The 17,354-nt window shown below is 44.1% G+C and overlaps 1 protein-coding gene across 1 annotated transcript in view; it reads right to left on the bottom strand.

Annotated features, from left to right (window-relative positions):
• Positions 1-17,354, bottom strand: part of LOC132874352 (acid-sensing ion channel 1B) — a 595,724-nt gene that overhangs the window by 302,668 nt on the left and 275,702 nt on the right. The window contains exon 3 of the mRNA XM_060910471.1: positions 16,956-17,083. Coding sequence (XP_060766454.1) covers positions 16,956-17,083 — 128 coding nt within the window. The remainder of the gene's footprint in view (positions 1-16,955; positions 17,084-17,354) is intronic.

Raw genomic sequence — 17,354 nt, 5'->3', positions numbered from 1 at the left:
TCCAGTTTAGTGAACACCTTAGCTCCCTGGAGTAGTTCGAAGGCTGTAGTCATGAGCGGTAGTGGGTAGTGGTTCTTGACTGTGATGGCGTTGAGACCTCAATAGTCAATGCAGGGGCAGAGCAACTGGTCTTTCTTCTCCACAAAGATGAATCCCACCCCTGCTGGGGAGGAGGAAGGGCGGGCGAATGATCCCAGCTGCCAGAGACTCAGTGATGTATTTCTCCGTGGCTTGTCTCTCGGTGGGGGAAAGAGAGTAGAGATGTCCCTTGGGTGGTGCCGTCCCTGGCAGGAGGTCAATACCCCAGTCATTGGGCCTATGAGGGAGAAGGGACACTGCTCGGGTCTTACTGAAGACAGGCTTGAGGTCCAGATATTCCGGAGGCACATGAGAAAGGTCGGGAAACTCGCTGGCTGAAGTGGTTTGGCAGGAAGCAGAGCGGAATTCAGGCAGGAGGCCAGGCAGGAAGGACTCCAGCCTAAGATGGTGTGGTCAGTCCAGTTTAAGTGGGGGTTGTGCTGCATCAACCAGGGTAATCCAAGAATAATGGGAACATGAGGGTTGTTCATGATGTGAAGTTGTATAGTTTCAGAGTGATTGCCTGAAATCCTTAGGGTGAGTGGGGTGGTGAGGTGAGTAATGGTGGTCAAGCCAGTGCCATTGAGTGTCAGGACGATGAGAGGGACCTCGAGGGCGAGATCCTTGGCGGTGGCAGAGCAGATCAGGTTCCTGTCCGCCTCCAAGTCGACGACCTTGGCTCTCTTTCGAAGTTGGAATGTGTCCGTACCAGGACGTGCTATCTGCAATCTTGGAGGAGGGGAATCCTCAAAGTTTAGTGAGCACGTGTGTGTATAAGCAGTTTTAGCTTGTGAGCTGACTGAACAAAATAATTTCTAACTAGCCATGTGCTTCCAGGCCTAGTGTGTAAAAGCTGAAGGCTTTAATTAAAATTAAACATTCAAACAGTCATCTGTAGTTTATATGGCTTTAAATGTAAACAGGAGAATTACTATCAAGGTTGACTTAAACTTAGGACTTATGATATTTAATCCAAAGATGAGATACAGGACCTCTTGGAACAAAGGGGAAGGAGGAGGGGTTTGCCACGTGTTTCCTTTCTAGAACAAAGAGTTTAGCTCTGCCTTGCTAGCTTGAGCATGCAGTCAGGGCCTGTTTGGGCCTGTGAACACGTGTTGAAAGCCCTTCTTGGAGACAGAGACTTTTCAAACAGCTAAAACCCTCTTGGTTTTCTAGTATTACCCGAGTTACTGAAATCTTAATGAGATCAGGATATGTGTGAGTAATAAAATAGAATGTTAGAGAGAGAGAGAGTGAGTACATGCAAAACTTATGGATTAACCAATTTTAAATCAATAAACAAATGATAGAGAACCTAGATACAGTGTATACACTTCATTTAACTTCATACAATCTTCACATTAAGTGAATAATTCCTAAGACTTAAACTTTCGCCCAGTGCCTTTTCTTACTGCAAAAAGTCTCGCCTTTGTACGAAGCACCGTTTCACTGGAGAAGTAGATCTTGGAGAGGAAGTTTGCGCTTCGGTGAGGAAGAGAGAGATTGCTGTGAAGATCTTCGTGGATGATGACGAAAGTCTTTTCAGCAGTGCCGCGCGCACGGATTTAAGAAGAGAAAAGGGGGGCCAGCCACTTTTCTAAGTAAAAATAACATTGCTTTCACTTGCCGTTGCATATGCCTTTAAAAGAAAGTAATACTTGCAAACCGGTTTAATAACTCGCTTGAGTTGATGATCGCGTGTTTCCGATATCTACTTTGATCAGGAGTAGATTAAGAAGAAAACGCGCTGTTTAGACGTCTGATGGTGAGTGTCTCTTCCTAGTCCGTTCGGTTCGGGATCAGACTTGAGACAAAGGAAAAATGGAGTTGTCCAAGTCTCTTATGTGAAACCTGAGAAACCTGAGGAATGTTGTACGTGATCCCGCCCAGGCGTGACATAGTCAACGCGGAAGTTGCCTGGGAGTTGTAGTTCTGACACAAGATGGCGGTATGATACCTACATTCCCCCTTTTGGTCTCAGGGGTATGACGGAGTCGTAGCACTGAGAGCACCGTACCGTATCATCGCCGTGTCCATAGTCCTTGAGGTAGACTTGTTCCGTACAGTTCGTGGTGTCCTGTGAAGACTGTGTAAACTTGTGAGTTCCAGTGAGACAGTTGGAGGTAGAGGCATTTGAGCATACAATCACCATAGGCACTTGGGATATAATCACCATAGGCACTTTGGGCATATAATCACTATCTAACTAGACTAGGGTTACCTCAGAGTTCAAACAGTGAGCGTTACATATTTTTCCAGTGAAGACTACATATATACTTCATTTCAGTGCAGGCTACATATATACTTCATTTCAGTGCACACTACATATATACTTCATTTCCTACTCGAAGAAAATAATAAAACAAGAAACGAGAGGAAGTGGAGTAGAGAAAAGAAGTGTTAGTGGTTAGGGGTTAACCTAATCTTCTGGCACGGTAACGGCAACAGATGGTTTGGCCAGAAAGCGTGCGCTACTATGGCCGAAGCTGTCAGGAACGCAGACCCCTTTATCCAGCTTGGCGTATAGCGTCGCTATTCGTTTGTGTAGCATGCATGCGATACCAGCAGAAAAGACCCAGCCACAGAGAAGTAGTCCCAAAACAATCAGACTTAGGGCAGGTTTCAGGTCAAGTAACCCTCTGATCCGAGTTTGGGAGACTATGGTTGAAATTCCATTCTGATCTACACTAAATTTCACTATTTTGGTCCCTTCAGCCAGCAATTGCTGTTGGAGGGTGTTACTGATCTCAAGATCATAACCTTCAAAGGCGTCTATCATCTCAATCTCCGAATCGTACCTGTCAGTACTAAGATGGTGTAGGGTGATGTCACCTATGTGAATGGTGGCTCCCTGTGGTACACTAAGGAACACCGTTTGGTTTGGGATTTTCATTCTTGTGGCTGTGTGGTGCTGGTTGTATGACATCTGAAAACTGAAATCTTCAGTTTTCGGGGTGTTAACAACCCACCGACTACCAGCTTTTTCTACTCTAGTTTCCATATCCTCGTCCTTTGCGGACATTTGACCTACACACTTTTGTTCGGGAGCTTTCGCCCTCAGACCGCACAGGCATAGTGTCTCTAATAAATGGGTTGCTTGGGCAGACCCAGTGGATGTCTTTAGTGGAGGTGCACATCTCTAGGTTGGGAATAAAATAGACAGAGAGGTTGTCATCATGGTATGCTACCATGGGTGGTGTTTGTATGTGTATATGGACATTGTCCTTCCAGAAACCTACGTTAAGGACAGACTTGAGTCTATATATGTTGTTTCTCTCAATGATGGGTAGATTTAGTATGAAACCTATCTCGAAATCTTGTGGACTCACAAAAATGGGAATAGCACTACCGAGACTATATGCCAGGTGTATTTGCGAGGAATGCACATCTCTAGTCGTAGTAGTGGATTGTAGTATATTCTCCACCAAGCTAAGGGGTGTGAGATACGATGGGACCTTGCCAGTACTCAGGGAACTGATTGAGTCACCTACTTCTCTAAGCAGGTCTTGCATTAAATCCCTTACTACTTTGACGTATTTGATCTCGTTCTTGATTATTTCGGCCAATTTGTCTACCGTCTGCATAGTGTTATGGATTAGATCAGTATGCATGTTAACGGTTAGTATAGTTCCCTGCAGGGATTTGCCTAAGCCCTGCAGCTCTTCTTGTTGGATAAGCAGTTTCTCTCGGATCTCTGGCATTTCCTTTTGCAGAATGCTAACTTCTTTTTTCGGCATATTCAAACTGACTGTGTTGGCTGCAGAGAGACCAATAGAAAACAAGGATCCAATGGCAGATGCACCGATAATTAAACCCCCGAGGAACCTTTTCTGACGTGTTTTACCGCTCAGTTCTTCCTCAGTGACTATGAATTTTTGTAACTGTTCTAGCATGTGGATAGTGGTGCGTTTAGCGTGTTCAACTACATTAGATATCTCGCCATTTGGTCCGTTATCGTCGCCCGAAGGTATCAGTGACCTGAAGTGTTTGCGGTATACGCTTAAAGATAAGTGATGCATACAAGCTAAGTAGACAGGATGGGCTTAGCTATCGTCCACCCCCTTTTGGAGTGAGGACTGTTCAAAAAGTTTGCTTCGATTATTATGAACCCATCGACATGAGAGCGTTTGATTAGGCCTAGATGTCCTAATGTGATACACGACGGGGAACGGTTTTCCCACGATCAAAAGGTCTCAACCAGGATGGTAGGAACTTCTCTGAGATTCGGGCGTAGTAGGCTTTGTGTCCTACACTCGAATCGAGATTCTTTTGGGCACCTGTAAAGGTTGACTGTAGGTGGCGTTGTAGGTTGGCGACATGTTGATGTGCGGTGTATGCAGTTGTGATGCTCATGGCCTCTGGTTCGTATAGGAGATGCGGGGGAAGAACCGTCTCTCGCCCAGTCATCATCCCAAAAGGTGTGACTCCAGTGGTGCACTGAGGGGTGGACCGAATGGCCCTTAGCACCAAGGGAAGTTTCACATCCCAAATTTTACCATGGTTTGTGACATACTTCTGCAGCATGCTCACAATGGTTTGAATGGCTCGCTCAGCCTGACCAGAGAATTGAGGGTGGTACGCGATATCGAATTTCGCCTCGACGCCTAACATGTTCCACAGCGCAGCCATTACACCAACACTGAAATGGGTGCCTGTGTCTGAGTCGATGGATAGAGGGAGGTTTTTCAAAGAATTGTGGCCACTAGGGGGAGTCGCGATGTCGGATGTTTCGACACCGGACTCGGTGTGCAAAGACATGAACTGAAGTTCATCAGAAATTTGATCTCGCGTGGCACTTGGTTGATCAGTGTTCGCACTAATCTCATTGCAACGAGTTTGTGCATGTCTTGTGGGATCCAACGACTGTGGGATTTTGATTTGTGTAAAGCTGACTAAGTTTATATTGCAGGGCTTGGTTGGGATTGGGTCGCCTTGTGAGAGCCGTGTGTCAGAGATGGTGGTGAAGACTTTAGCGCACGTGAGAGGTGCGTTTTGTGTGTTTGCCTTCGCCACCAGGGGGGGCCCTACATCCTGACCCTCGCCTGCTGTTTCAGAGGGATTTCCTCCCCCTTTCACGAGATCTACTCGTGGTTCCTGGCCTAGTCATGCCAGTGGGTAGCTTTTGTCATTTTTCTCGGGCTCTTTGGTTTTATCGGTTGAGGAATTTGACTGTTCCCGTAACAGTTTCCTAAATTCAGCCAAACAGGCCTTCAAAGAGTCCAGCTCTGAGTGGGACTCATCAGATTGGTCCGAGTCACTGTCTCGGTCACCTCTACCCCTATGTGGGTAGCTACGGTCGGAACGCTCCTGCCATCTCTGGTCAGAGCGGGAATGACGGTTTTGCTGTTTACCGTTTTGTTCCTTATGACCATTCTCATCTGATGAGCGGTTGCCATGGTCACTGTGGCCTTTCCATCGGTCTCTCCTGGCCTTACCTTGCCGATTCTTCCACTCACCTTGGTGATGGCTCGGCAAGGGGCGGTTTGGACTGGAGTTTCTCCAGGTGGGTCCCCCTTTTGGAGCTTCGCTTCCTTCTAAGGTTAGCGGGGGCTTGTCCTCACCTTGGAGGCTAAGGACTCTGGGTTCATCATCGTTTCCGTTTACGGTTTTGACAATGGTCTCCCAGGTCATTTGGGCTAGTCACCTAGTTTCCCTCATGGAATAGAAACCTTGTTGACACGTCAGTGTGACATGATTCCACACGCTTGGGTGGAGGTTATATAAGAAGAGGGATTTGAAACCTCTATCTTCTTCCAAGCCTGGTGCGCTACTACCCTGGAAGTAGGCAGTACGTAGCCGTCTATAATATTCACAAGGTGCCTCAGACCATTTTTGTTTGATTTGTATAGCACACAATGTCGCGGAGGTTTCGTCCGTGTATGGCGCATATTCTTCTCTCATGTAATTGCAAAGTTTCGAATAACTATCGCGAACGTTTGGTGGTAGTGTCTCTAAAAAGGCACGGACGCTGCTACTGGAGGTTTTCCAGATTAGTTTGAGTTTTTCTCACGTTGTGGCTTTCGGTAGGTCCAATAGGCATCGGTCAATTTCTCGTAAATAATCATTTACGTTGGTTCTTTTATTATCGGGATCGAATCGCTCAATATCTTGGGAAAGTAGGTCAATTTGCCGTAGGCGGAGGGCTTGGTGCGCGTCCTTACGCGACTTCTTTTGCTCTCCTGAATACTCACTGTCTGACCTACTCTGGAATCACTCCCGCTTCGCACGAGATGCGTGGTCTGATTCATCTGAAGATGGCTCAGGGAAACTGTAGCGCACTGACCTAGGTGTGCTACGGGCCTGGGCTCGGGATGAGCGCAGGACGGCTCCATCCTGGCTAGATGACGACGGAGTCGTGTAGCGAGTTGATGGAGTTGATGGCGGGAGGTCTGGTTCTCGGCCAGGTAATCCATGGTGTCTGGTTCAGACGCCGCTTCCCGCTCTAAGCTTTGACGCATGGGTGGGGGTTTCTTGCGCCCCCCCCACAACCTTCATCAGGGGTCTGCTCCTCAGCAGCCCTTACGGCACCTTTCTCGGCTTTCTCTAGCCTTTTGGCGCACTCATCGAGGGAGTCCTTCAAGAGGCTATGCTCCCTAGATAGATCGTTGACCTCGGCTGTCAGCTCGGCATTGCTGATGGTCAACCTGTCAACCTCTCCACGCAGGGATCTGATCTCTTGATCAGCATCCTGGAAGTGTAACAAGAATAGTTTACCTAGTGCATCTTGGACACTGATTGTTGTTCTCTTTGGATCTCTCATTTGTGTTATTGAGTTGATTATGCTAGCTTGGCACTCATGCTGACTCATGCCCCTAATGGTTGCCCTATCGGAGTCAGAGCAGTGAATGAGGTCTGCGATGACCTCAAAAAGGGACACGTCTTGCTCGTTGTCTTCAGTCTCGGAGACACGAGGGGATGCCATTTTATTTAGATTGGGTATTGGGTAATTAACCAATCAATGAGTTAATTATTAATCAATTAGAATTAATTAATATTAACTATGTAATTAATTAATTAACGATTTATTTGTTTGAAGATGTTCTCTTATCCTAAGTTATCAATAGGTTGTGAGAATTTGTGATATGATTATCACACTCCTGTTTTAACACACCTGGGGTTAATCAAACTGGTAGGTTATCTGTTGCACAATACTTAAGAAGTCGACAAACCAATCGTCCTCACACGGGGCACCAATTATGTAGGTGTAATTAATGATTTTGTGTATTTAAGATTGGATAAGCGATCACTCTTTAATAATTACATGAAATCAGTCTCATTAAATTTGAAGGTTAATAGTTAAAATGAATCAATCCTATTGAATCGTTTAATTTGACTCATTTGAATTGAATCATACCATAGAATCAGTCTCATTGAATTGGTTGAAGTGAATCATTCAGTGAATCGAGTCAGTGAATCAAATCAGTGAATCATTTGGTGAATCATTTAAAGAATCAAGTGAAGAATCGTTTAAAATTTGATCATTCAAATTTATCACTTACCAAACTGCATCTAATTAATTATTCATACACCTTAGGAGTTCTTTGACAATGTGGGCGACTTCAAAGTATTGTAAACAAACAATGACACCATTTCAATAATAATGGAGTTTATTATAAAAAAGATAATCAAAATTTTAATAAAAAGAAAAGGAAAAATTTGAACAATCTAATAGCAGCAGAATTGAAATCTTCTGTAAACAGTGTGTGTGTGTGTGTGTGTGTGTGTGTGTGTGTGTGTGTGTGTGTGTGTGTGTGTGTGTGTGAAAAGAGAGAGAGAGACCTTGGCTCTCTTTCGAAGTTGGAATGTGTCCGTACCAGGACGTGCTATCTGCAATCTTGGAGGAGGGGAATCCTCAAAGTTTAGTGAGCACGTGTGTGTATAAGCAGTTTTAGCTTGTGAGCTGACTGAACAAAATAATTTCTAACTAGCCATGTGCTTCCAGGCCTAGTGTGTAAAAGCTGAAGGCTTTAATTAAAATTAAACATTCAAACAGTCATCTGTAGTTTATATGGCTTTAAATGTAAACAGGAGAATTACTATCAAGGTTGACTTAAACTTAGGACTTATGATATTTAATCCAAAGATGAGATACAGGACCTCTTGGAACAAAGGGGAAGGAGGAGGGGTTTGCCACGTGTTTCCTTTCTAGAACAAAGAGTTTAGCTCTGCCTTGCTAGCTTGAGCATGCGGTCAGGGCCTGTTTGGGCCTGTGAACACGTGTTGAAAGCCCTCCTTGGAGACAGAGACTTTTCAAACAGCTAAAACCCTCTTGGCTTTCTAGTATTACCAGAGTTACTGAAATCTTAATGAGATCAGGATATGTGTGAGTAATAAAATAGAATGTTAGAGAGAGAGAGAGTGTGAGTACATGCAAAACTTATGGATTAACCAATTTTAAATCAATAAACAAATGATAGAGAACCTAGATTCAGTGTATACACTTCATTTAACTTCATACAATCTTCACATTAAGTGAATAATTCCTAAGACTTAAACTTTCGCCCAGTGCCTTTTCTTACTGCAAAAAGTCTCGCCTTTGTAGGAAGCACCATTTCACTGGAGAAGTAGATCTTGGAGAGGAAGTTTGCGCTTCGGTGAGGAAGAGAGAGATTGCTGTGAAGATCTTCGTGGATGATGACGAAAGTCTTTTCAGCAGTGCCGCGCGCGCAGATTTAAGAAGAGAAAAGGGGGGCCAGCCACTTTTCTAAGTAAAAATAACATTGCTTTCACTTGCCGTTGCGTATGCCTTTAAAAGAAAGTAATACTTGCAAACCGGTTTAATAACTCGCTTGAGTTGATGATCACGTGATTCCGATATCTACTTTGATCAGGAGTAGATTAAGAAGAAAACGCGCTGTTTAGACGTCTGATGGTGAGTGTCTCTTCTTAGTCCGTTCCGTTCGGGATCAGACTTGAGACAAAGGAAAAATGGAGTTGTCCAAGTCTCTTATGTGAAACCTGAGAAACCTGAGAAATGTTGTACGTGATCCCGCCCAGGCGTGACGTAGTCAACGCGGAAGTTGCCTGGGAGTTGTAGTTCTGACACAAGATGGCGGCATGATACCTACACTGCTGACCGCAGTAGAAACAAGCCCCTGTGCTCCATCGGCACAGTCGTTCCTCCGCTGACACCCATACCCGATCTACCTGCATAGGTTTGATGGACGAGGCGGATGGTGGAGAGGGGTTGAAGTTGAGGCGGCTCCTCTCTCTCCTCCGTTGTCGGACCCGCGCATCAATACGATAGGCAAGGTCCATCAGGCTGGAGAGGTCCGACGGCAGTTCCCGCGAGCTGAGTTCATCCTTGATGGCGTCGGATAAGCCATGTAGGAACGCATCGACCAGGGCACTCTCGTTCCAACCGCATGACGCTGCCAATGTCCGGAACTCAATGGCATAATCTGAGGTAGATTGGGACCCCTGCCGCAGCTCCATGAGCTCTTTTGCCGCCTCCTGGCCGGACAGAGAGCAGTCGAATGTTCGCCTCGTTTCCTCAGAGAATTCCTTGAAGCTGGAACAACAGGGTGCGTCGGCGTCCCAGACCACCATCCCCCATTCCCTGGCCTTGCCGGTGAGGAGCGTGATGGTATCACCTACCCGGGAGTGTTCTGTGTGGAAAGCCAGAGGTTGAAGCTCCAAAATCAGTGAACACTGTGACAAAAAAGATCTGCAGGTACCTGGTTCTCCACTGTAGGGCTGAGGCGAAGGGAGTCTTGGTTCGTGGAGTGTGGCAGTGGTGGGAGGTGAAGAAAGTGACAGCTGGATAGGGGTAGGCACGGCTTGGGATTGCTGGAGTTGTGTGGCTAGGAGGTTAAGTGAGTCGGACAGGGTGGCCAGGTTCTGAGCGATCTGCCTGAGTTCCTGTTGGTGGGTCCTGAGGAGGGCTCCTTGCTGCTGCATAGCCATTCTCAGATGGTTAAGTTCCGCTGGATCCATGTTGGCCAGAACATACTGTTAAGGGTGGCGAGATGTGGTGAGTTAGGATCCAATAGCAGAACACAAACCAGAAAATCCAATGAATAAAAAATGATTTAATTAAAGTCCAAAAAGAGTCAACAAACAAAAGTAGCAAAAATAATCCAGACAACAACAAGGTAGACAAAGACAAAGTGCTAATATGAAAAAACATGAAAAATAGTTCTGACAAAAACTGGAGACAAAAAAAAGTAGTGCAAAAAACATGAAAAACTGACAAAACATGAGTGCAAAAAAACTGTGGCTATGACTAGGCAAAACAGAGAGCAAAAATCCAGGAAGCAAAAAATGGCACAGAGACGACATGAGAAACAGACAAGACATTCTGGCAAAGTCCCCTTTTGAGAACGGCCTATTTATACACAGCAGAGCAGACCAGGAAGTGAATGCCGGCAAGATGGAAGTCCCGTCCTGGATCTGGATTGCGCTGAACTGGGAGATAGTAAATCTCCAGAGTGGAAGTCCGGGGCGGATCATGACAAATCATCCCTCAGCAGCCAATTGGAAAGCTGAGCTCTGTAACTGGATCCTGGACTTCCTGACTGAGAGACCTCAGTCAGTCCGGATTGGGAGCAGAACTTCCAACACCACCATACTGAGCACTGGGGCCCCCCAGGGCTGTGTGCTCAGTCTACTGCTGTTCACTCTTCTGACTCACAACTGTGCAGCAACTCACAGCTCAAACCACATCATCAAGTTTGCTGATGACATGATTGTGGTGGGTCTCATCAGTAAGAACGATGAGTCAGCATACAGAGAGGAGGTGCAACAGCTATTGGACTGATATAGAATCAACAACCTGTCTCTGAACGTGGACAAAGCAAAAGAGATGGCTGCTGACTTCAGAAGAACAGGGAGTGTCCACTCTCCATTGTACATTGATGACTCACTTGTAGAGAACGTCAAGCGCACCAAATTCCTCGGTGTTCATCTGGTGGGGAACCTCACCTGGTCCCTCAATACCAGCTCCATAGTCAAGAAAGGCTAGCAGTGTCTCTACTTCCTACAGAGGCTGAGGAAAACCCATCTCCCATCCTCACAATATTCTACAGAGGAACTATTGAGAGCATTCTGAGCAGCTGCATCATGGTCTGGTTTGGGAATTGCACCATCAGCAGATAATGAGGACAGCTGAGAAGATCATCAGAGTCTCTCTTCCCTCTATCACGGACATTTACACCACATGCTGCATCTGGAAAGCCACCAGCATCGTGGCTGACCCCACACACCCCTCAAACAATCTCCTCACCCTCCTGCCATCTGGAAAAAGGAACCGAAGTGTTCGGGCCTTCACGGCCAGACTCTGTAACAGTTTCTTCCCTCATGTCATCAGAATCCTCAACTCTGAGGGACTGGACTGATTCTCATGGACTGTTGATCACATCACTCACACTGCAGTATTTGCACAGTGGACAATATTGCACTATTGCTTACAGTGATTACAATCTCTCTCTCTCTCTCTCTCTCTCTCTCTCTCTCTCTCTCTCGCTCTCTCTCTCACACACACACACACACACACACACACACACACACAAGGCTTACATTTATTTATTCCATTTTCATACACTACTTCAATTCCTCATGCCATCAGACTCCTCAACTCGGACTGATTCTCACGGACTGTTGAACACACACTCACACTGCAATCTTTACACAGTGGACAATAATGCACTATTGTTTTACAATGTTTACAATGTCTCCCACGCACACAAAGTTTACATTTATTTATTTCCTTTCATATACTACCTCAATATGCACACTCAACTCTGCACCTTATTTTGCTTGTGTCTGCACTTTATATTGCTTGTGTAGTTTATCGTTTGTCTATTGTGTCTGTACTGTCTGCAGTGTTGCACTCTTGCACTTTATGTTGTTACATGTAGACTTGTAGTCCTGTGATGTTTAATGTAGCACCATGGTCCTGGAGAAACGTAGTTTCGTTTTAACTGTGTACTGTACCAACTGTATATGGTTGAAATGACAAATAAAAAGACCTTGACCTTGATACACACACACACACACACACACACACAGTGTGGGAAATAAGGCCGGACCGGCAGACATTGACCGGTAGACATTGACCGGTAATTTTCGCATTTGGACTGGATGGCCCATGAAAAATTGTAAAGATATGGATCTAATCTACTTCTAATTTTCTTCCAAATGTTACACTGGGCGAATACATTATGTCATAACACGGCCTGTGTTTGGCCGATCGCGGATGCTCTCGATGAATGACAAGTTGCCTCTCCTCAGCGAGTGGGAGTGCATTCTGGCATGACACCACTTGATGCTGTTATCAGCTGGGTAGGTATACCACTAACGTTAAAAGAAAATAGACTACTACAGGTTTTGGACCCTGACAAAGTGTTTTTTCCATTGTATTTTAATCCTCTGGGGTCAAGAGCTTCGCCAGCAAAGCTAGGCAGGTTTAGAATGAGTAGGTCATGGATTTAGATAAATATCTTCGCGAGTTTTTATCATACAAGCATGATAAACATATTGATAGAAACTTTATACTTTCCTGTGTGCCCATTGCCAAATAATATTCTATTTTTTAAATTACCTAAATTAGATGAAACATAAAACTTGTTACTTTACTCAGTCACACCGGAGTCAGAGTGCTGAGCACCCACTTACTGTACACATTCATAAAAGACAATTCACATGGTAATGGAATGATAATCACTTTCACTCTTTTGGTTTCAATTGGTTTCTCTTTTGCTGTTTTTTCTTCTATTTTCTAAGTTATAGTCCAGCAGATTTTTAGTTTGTATGCCAAATGATATTACTATGTCCAGTTTTGAGTCATTTAAGTCATTTTGTTACAAAGTTACTTGGAATCTTGTACCCAAAATTTTAACTCTACTACTGGATGTAAGAATCATCGTATTGTTAATTACTAAATTTTTTATAGACTTATTATAAACATAGTATAAACAATAGTCATTGTTGACAAACTTTCATGAGTTATTAGTACCTATATATGAGTACCAGTAAGTTGTAATTAACTAGAACATCCTTGCCCCCCATACTTTTTTCTAGACATGGAACTGACCTGTGTGTTCTTCTGTTTTCTTGGGTATAACTTTAAGCATGTGTTTTTTGAATCTTTTGACATTTTCTTGTAAATTATATTCAATTTGTAGTGTAATTATCAAATAATGCTGAGTGTAATTTGGCCTTTGAAGATCACAAAAATGTGCGTGGAAATAGAGGAGAAGCCATCTCCAGGTATCTAAAGGCCTTTAGCTTTCGGGACCCGCACCCGACTGCATTGTTCCAGGCCTTTGGCCCGTCATTCAGACAGGCTGAAATTTGGACGGACAGACATTTCAAACTTGTCTGTCCTGTGATAGCCTGCTTAAAATTCCTCATTTCCCACACTACACACACAAACACACACATGCGCACACACGCAAAAGTTATTCCACAAAATTGAGTGGTATATGTGCTGAAAGCCGACGAGACGTGTAGTGGAATAAGAGTTTTATTCTATCCACACTCACTGAATTTTGAGAAACAAAGCATTTTTAGTTTTTGCAAATTCGATAAATAAAAAAAATTATACAAACCGTCAGGCCTGGAATTTCGTCATTTTAGGGGCAAGGCCACTTGGCCTTTTGTGCTGTCAATTTTTTGAGGGCACAAAGGCCAAAAGCCAGGGCACCAAGGCCATAAAATAAAACAATGATTTTAAGTACACGTCTATAATGAATTTAATTTAAGGACTAATGACTCTTCTGAGGAAGATTGGAGTCTCAGTCGAAACTATCAAGCAGGTAAAGAAACATCTCCTACACTATTATGTCTGAAGATGAGAAAATATTGAACACATCTAAACTTATCAATCCATCACTCACTTCAAAAATTGTAAAACTTTTTAAATCTATGTCCTCCCATAATTTTTGTTCAATTGACACCGAATGTGCAAGAGCATCTTCAGACTGTACTACTACACAGATTTTTGATTAATCAAAATTGAGCCTGGAGTACATCAAAATGTTTGACTGTAAATGGAACATATACTAGCATGCAGGCTACTGATTAACCCATAAGAGCCCAGACCGATTTCTCAATCAAGGAAAATTATTGAGGAAATAAAATGAACTAAATAGACGACTGTGGCAGCGGGGGCATGGCCAAGCGTCGGTCTGTGAATGGAGGGCGGAGTCAGGGAAGGTAAGGGGTGGAATCATTGCACCTGATGGGGATTAACCTGTGTTTGTGTGTCTTCCTCAGTGACCGCGCCCTTTAAAAAGAGAGGAGAGCAGAGAAAGGGAGCTCTCTCTCCAACCAGAACACGTGTGTGTGTGTGTGTGTGTGTGTGTGTGTGTGTGTGTGTGTGTGTGTGTGTGTGTGTGTGTGTGTGTGTGTGTGTGTGTGTGTGCACGTGCGTGGCTGGGAAATGAGTGAATGAGCTGAAAAGCCACACATAGTGTTAAAAATAAATAGTTCATTGAGAACTCAGTTCTGGCCTGCCGTGCTTCTGTACTTCCCCGAGTTTCGGCACCACTGTGGTATTGGACCAGGTGGGTGGAGCACAGAAGCACGGCAGGCCAGAACTGAGTTCTCAATGAACTATTTATTTTTAACACTATGTGTGGCTTTTCAGCTCATTGACTCATTTCCCAGCCATGCGCGTGCGCACACACACACACACACACACACACACACACACACACACACACACACACACAAGTGTTCTGGTTGGGGAGAGCTCCCTTTCTCTGCTCTCCTCTCTTTTTAAAGGGCGCGGTCACTGGGGAAGACACACAAACACAGGTTAATCCCCATCAGGTGCAATGATTCCACCATTTACCTTCCCTGACTCCGCCCTCCATTCACAGACCGACGCTTGGCCACGCCCCCACTGCCACAACGACAAAGAAAACATTTCTGACCTTTTATTTTTTTAAATAGCACTTTCATGTCTCAAGATCTGAAATATTAAATACAATACTAGTAACAAAACAATGCTAACTGCATAGATTAAAAAAGTGGCTATGAACAGACAACAGCACATATCACGTATCATATTACGGCAGGAACAAGCAGTAGTAACATCCATGACCTTACGCTTAAAGCTCGACAAAGGAAAAACTTGACAGCAAACTAATTAGCATTTGTTACCGGCTACAGTCGGTACTCGGCACGTTAAAAGTGTGTTAATGTTGTAACGACATAAGGTTACTGTACAAGCAATGCTTATTTAACGGTAATAAACTTAAGCCCTATATGTTGAAATTCCTATCTTATTCATTCGTTAATTTATCACACAGTCTTACCTCAGTCAACTTCTTCCCTCCTTCTGTGAAAATTCAACGCCTCAGATGCGGACACAAGTGGGCGGGGGATGCATTTGATTAAGTCTCCTGGTTGGCTGGTGATAGATTGGTGTCATTATAGCACATCAGAGCGGTTCATGCCAGGTTCGAGTCCGATCCACCACTGATGAGTTGCCCAATAAGAATCCAGAATGTCATCAAAAGACGTATTTTTTTCTCAATAGACGCAGGTGATGTTAAAGCCTATTGGCAGTCACGAGGCAGACTACAAAACCGCAAAACCGCAGGGCATCAAGGCCACTGTGGCCTTATGGCAGATATTTTTTTCCAAGGGCACAAGGCCAAATTGAGAGGGCACGAAGGCCATGGCCCTCGTGAAATTCCTGCCCTGCAAACCGTCCAACAAAATCATTCCCGCTTAGAATGTAAACAAACTGGCAAAATGACAGTAGCAATTTGTGAAAAATGCTATGACAATAATTCTTGAAAAATAAAACAAAGATATGTTCTTACCATCAAATACTTTTATTCCAGATAGAAGTCAGATGATGCCATGTCGGGTGAGTAAGGTGAGTAAAGCTTTCCTCTCCTTTTTTCTTTGATGGGGCAACAGTTCACAGCTGCATTTGGCTGCTTCTGCCCCTGCCACATGTGCTGTGTGGACCGGTACATTGTCCTGGAGCAACAGCACGCCAGCTCAAAGCTTTCCTCTCCTTTTTTCTTTGATTGCTTCTTTCATTTGAGTTTTTGTGGACAATGACATAAGGCTTTATAGTATACAATTCTGCCCCAGAACGGGAGTTATGCCCCTTGTTTCTGGGTGAGGCTGATAACTTTTTGAAGTACCCTCATACATGCTACTCCAGAGATACCAGTGATCCTGACCACTCCTGCTTTCCAGACTTGCCTGATCCATCCTGATCAACCTGATTTCTGGCTGGAGTTCTCATCACCTTGATAAACACTTGCTGCTATTGAGGATGGCCTCATATGGACAGCCTAAAGCTCAATGGTATTTCTATACTACATAGAAACCATAAAGATGGCTTAGGACTGCAATTGCTATGAACAGTTTTGAAGTTTTCTCTCATCTATCACTGAACAGTTGATAACTTCAACAAAATAGACTTAAAGTTAAAACTATAATGAATTCAGAAATAATTCTGATGCTCATATTCATAAGTTGCTCATAATCTCATGACTTTCTGGTTACACAATTGTACTTTTTAACTATAAAATATATAGTTATAGAAGGGAAATTACTATTTATAATTGCACTATAAGGAGTCACTCAGATGAGGATGGGTTTCCTTTTTTGTCTGGTTCCTCTCAAAGTTTCTTCCTCATGCCATCTGAGGGTGTTTTTCCTCACCATTATCATCTCTGACTTGCTCATTAGAGATAAATTGATAAATTTCCATGACTGGACTTTTCAGTTAATTAACAAGGAATGACATTCAGTAGCGATTTTTCAATGTCATTTAAGTGCGATGACCTAAAACCTGCTACAAAAGTAAATTTGTAAAACTCTCTTTAATTATGGTTGTGTGACAACCACTAGCCGTCACGTCTGCAGAGATTATTTCAAGGAATCAGCCAGCAGCAGTCGCTTACCCTCTGCTCCTGGCAGGAAACAAACGTCTGAAAGCCTGGCGCCACTCCGAATCCCAGCTGATCAATGAAAGGCGGCTCATCCTGACTGTGGATCTGCACTTTGATGCCGGCTTCAAAAGACGTCTCATCTGGAGAAGAAGAGAAGTGATTCAGATATGATGTCGAGTGATCCTCTATACACTGTGGCATTAAAAATTTAGGATCCTGTTTCTAATGACAGATGTGCCAGAAAAGATATTGGAGTCAGATTTACCATGACGGTTCACTGACAGTGTGCTGACCACTGACTCAATATGACTGAGGAACTGTGCTAGATATATGATAGTCTACACTGATAGCTCTTACATCATAAGCTTTGTACTGCATATAATACAAGAGAACCCATCATGAGCCATGCCA

This window comes from Neoarius graeffei, chromosome 26 (genome assembly GCF_027579695.1).
Source record: "Neoarius graeffei isolate fNeoGra1 chromosome 26, fNeoGra1.pri, whole genome shotgun sequence".
In the NCBI taxonomy this organism is placed as follows: domain Eukaryota; kingdom Metazoa; phylum Chordata; class Actinopteri; order Siluriformes; family Ariidae; genus Neoarius; species Neoarius graeffei.
The sequence above is the reverse complement of the archived record's forward strand: the minus strand, read 5'-3'. Positions and strand labels throughout refer to the sequence as shown.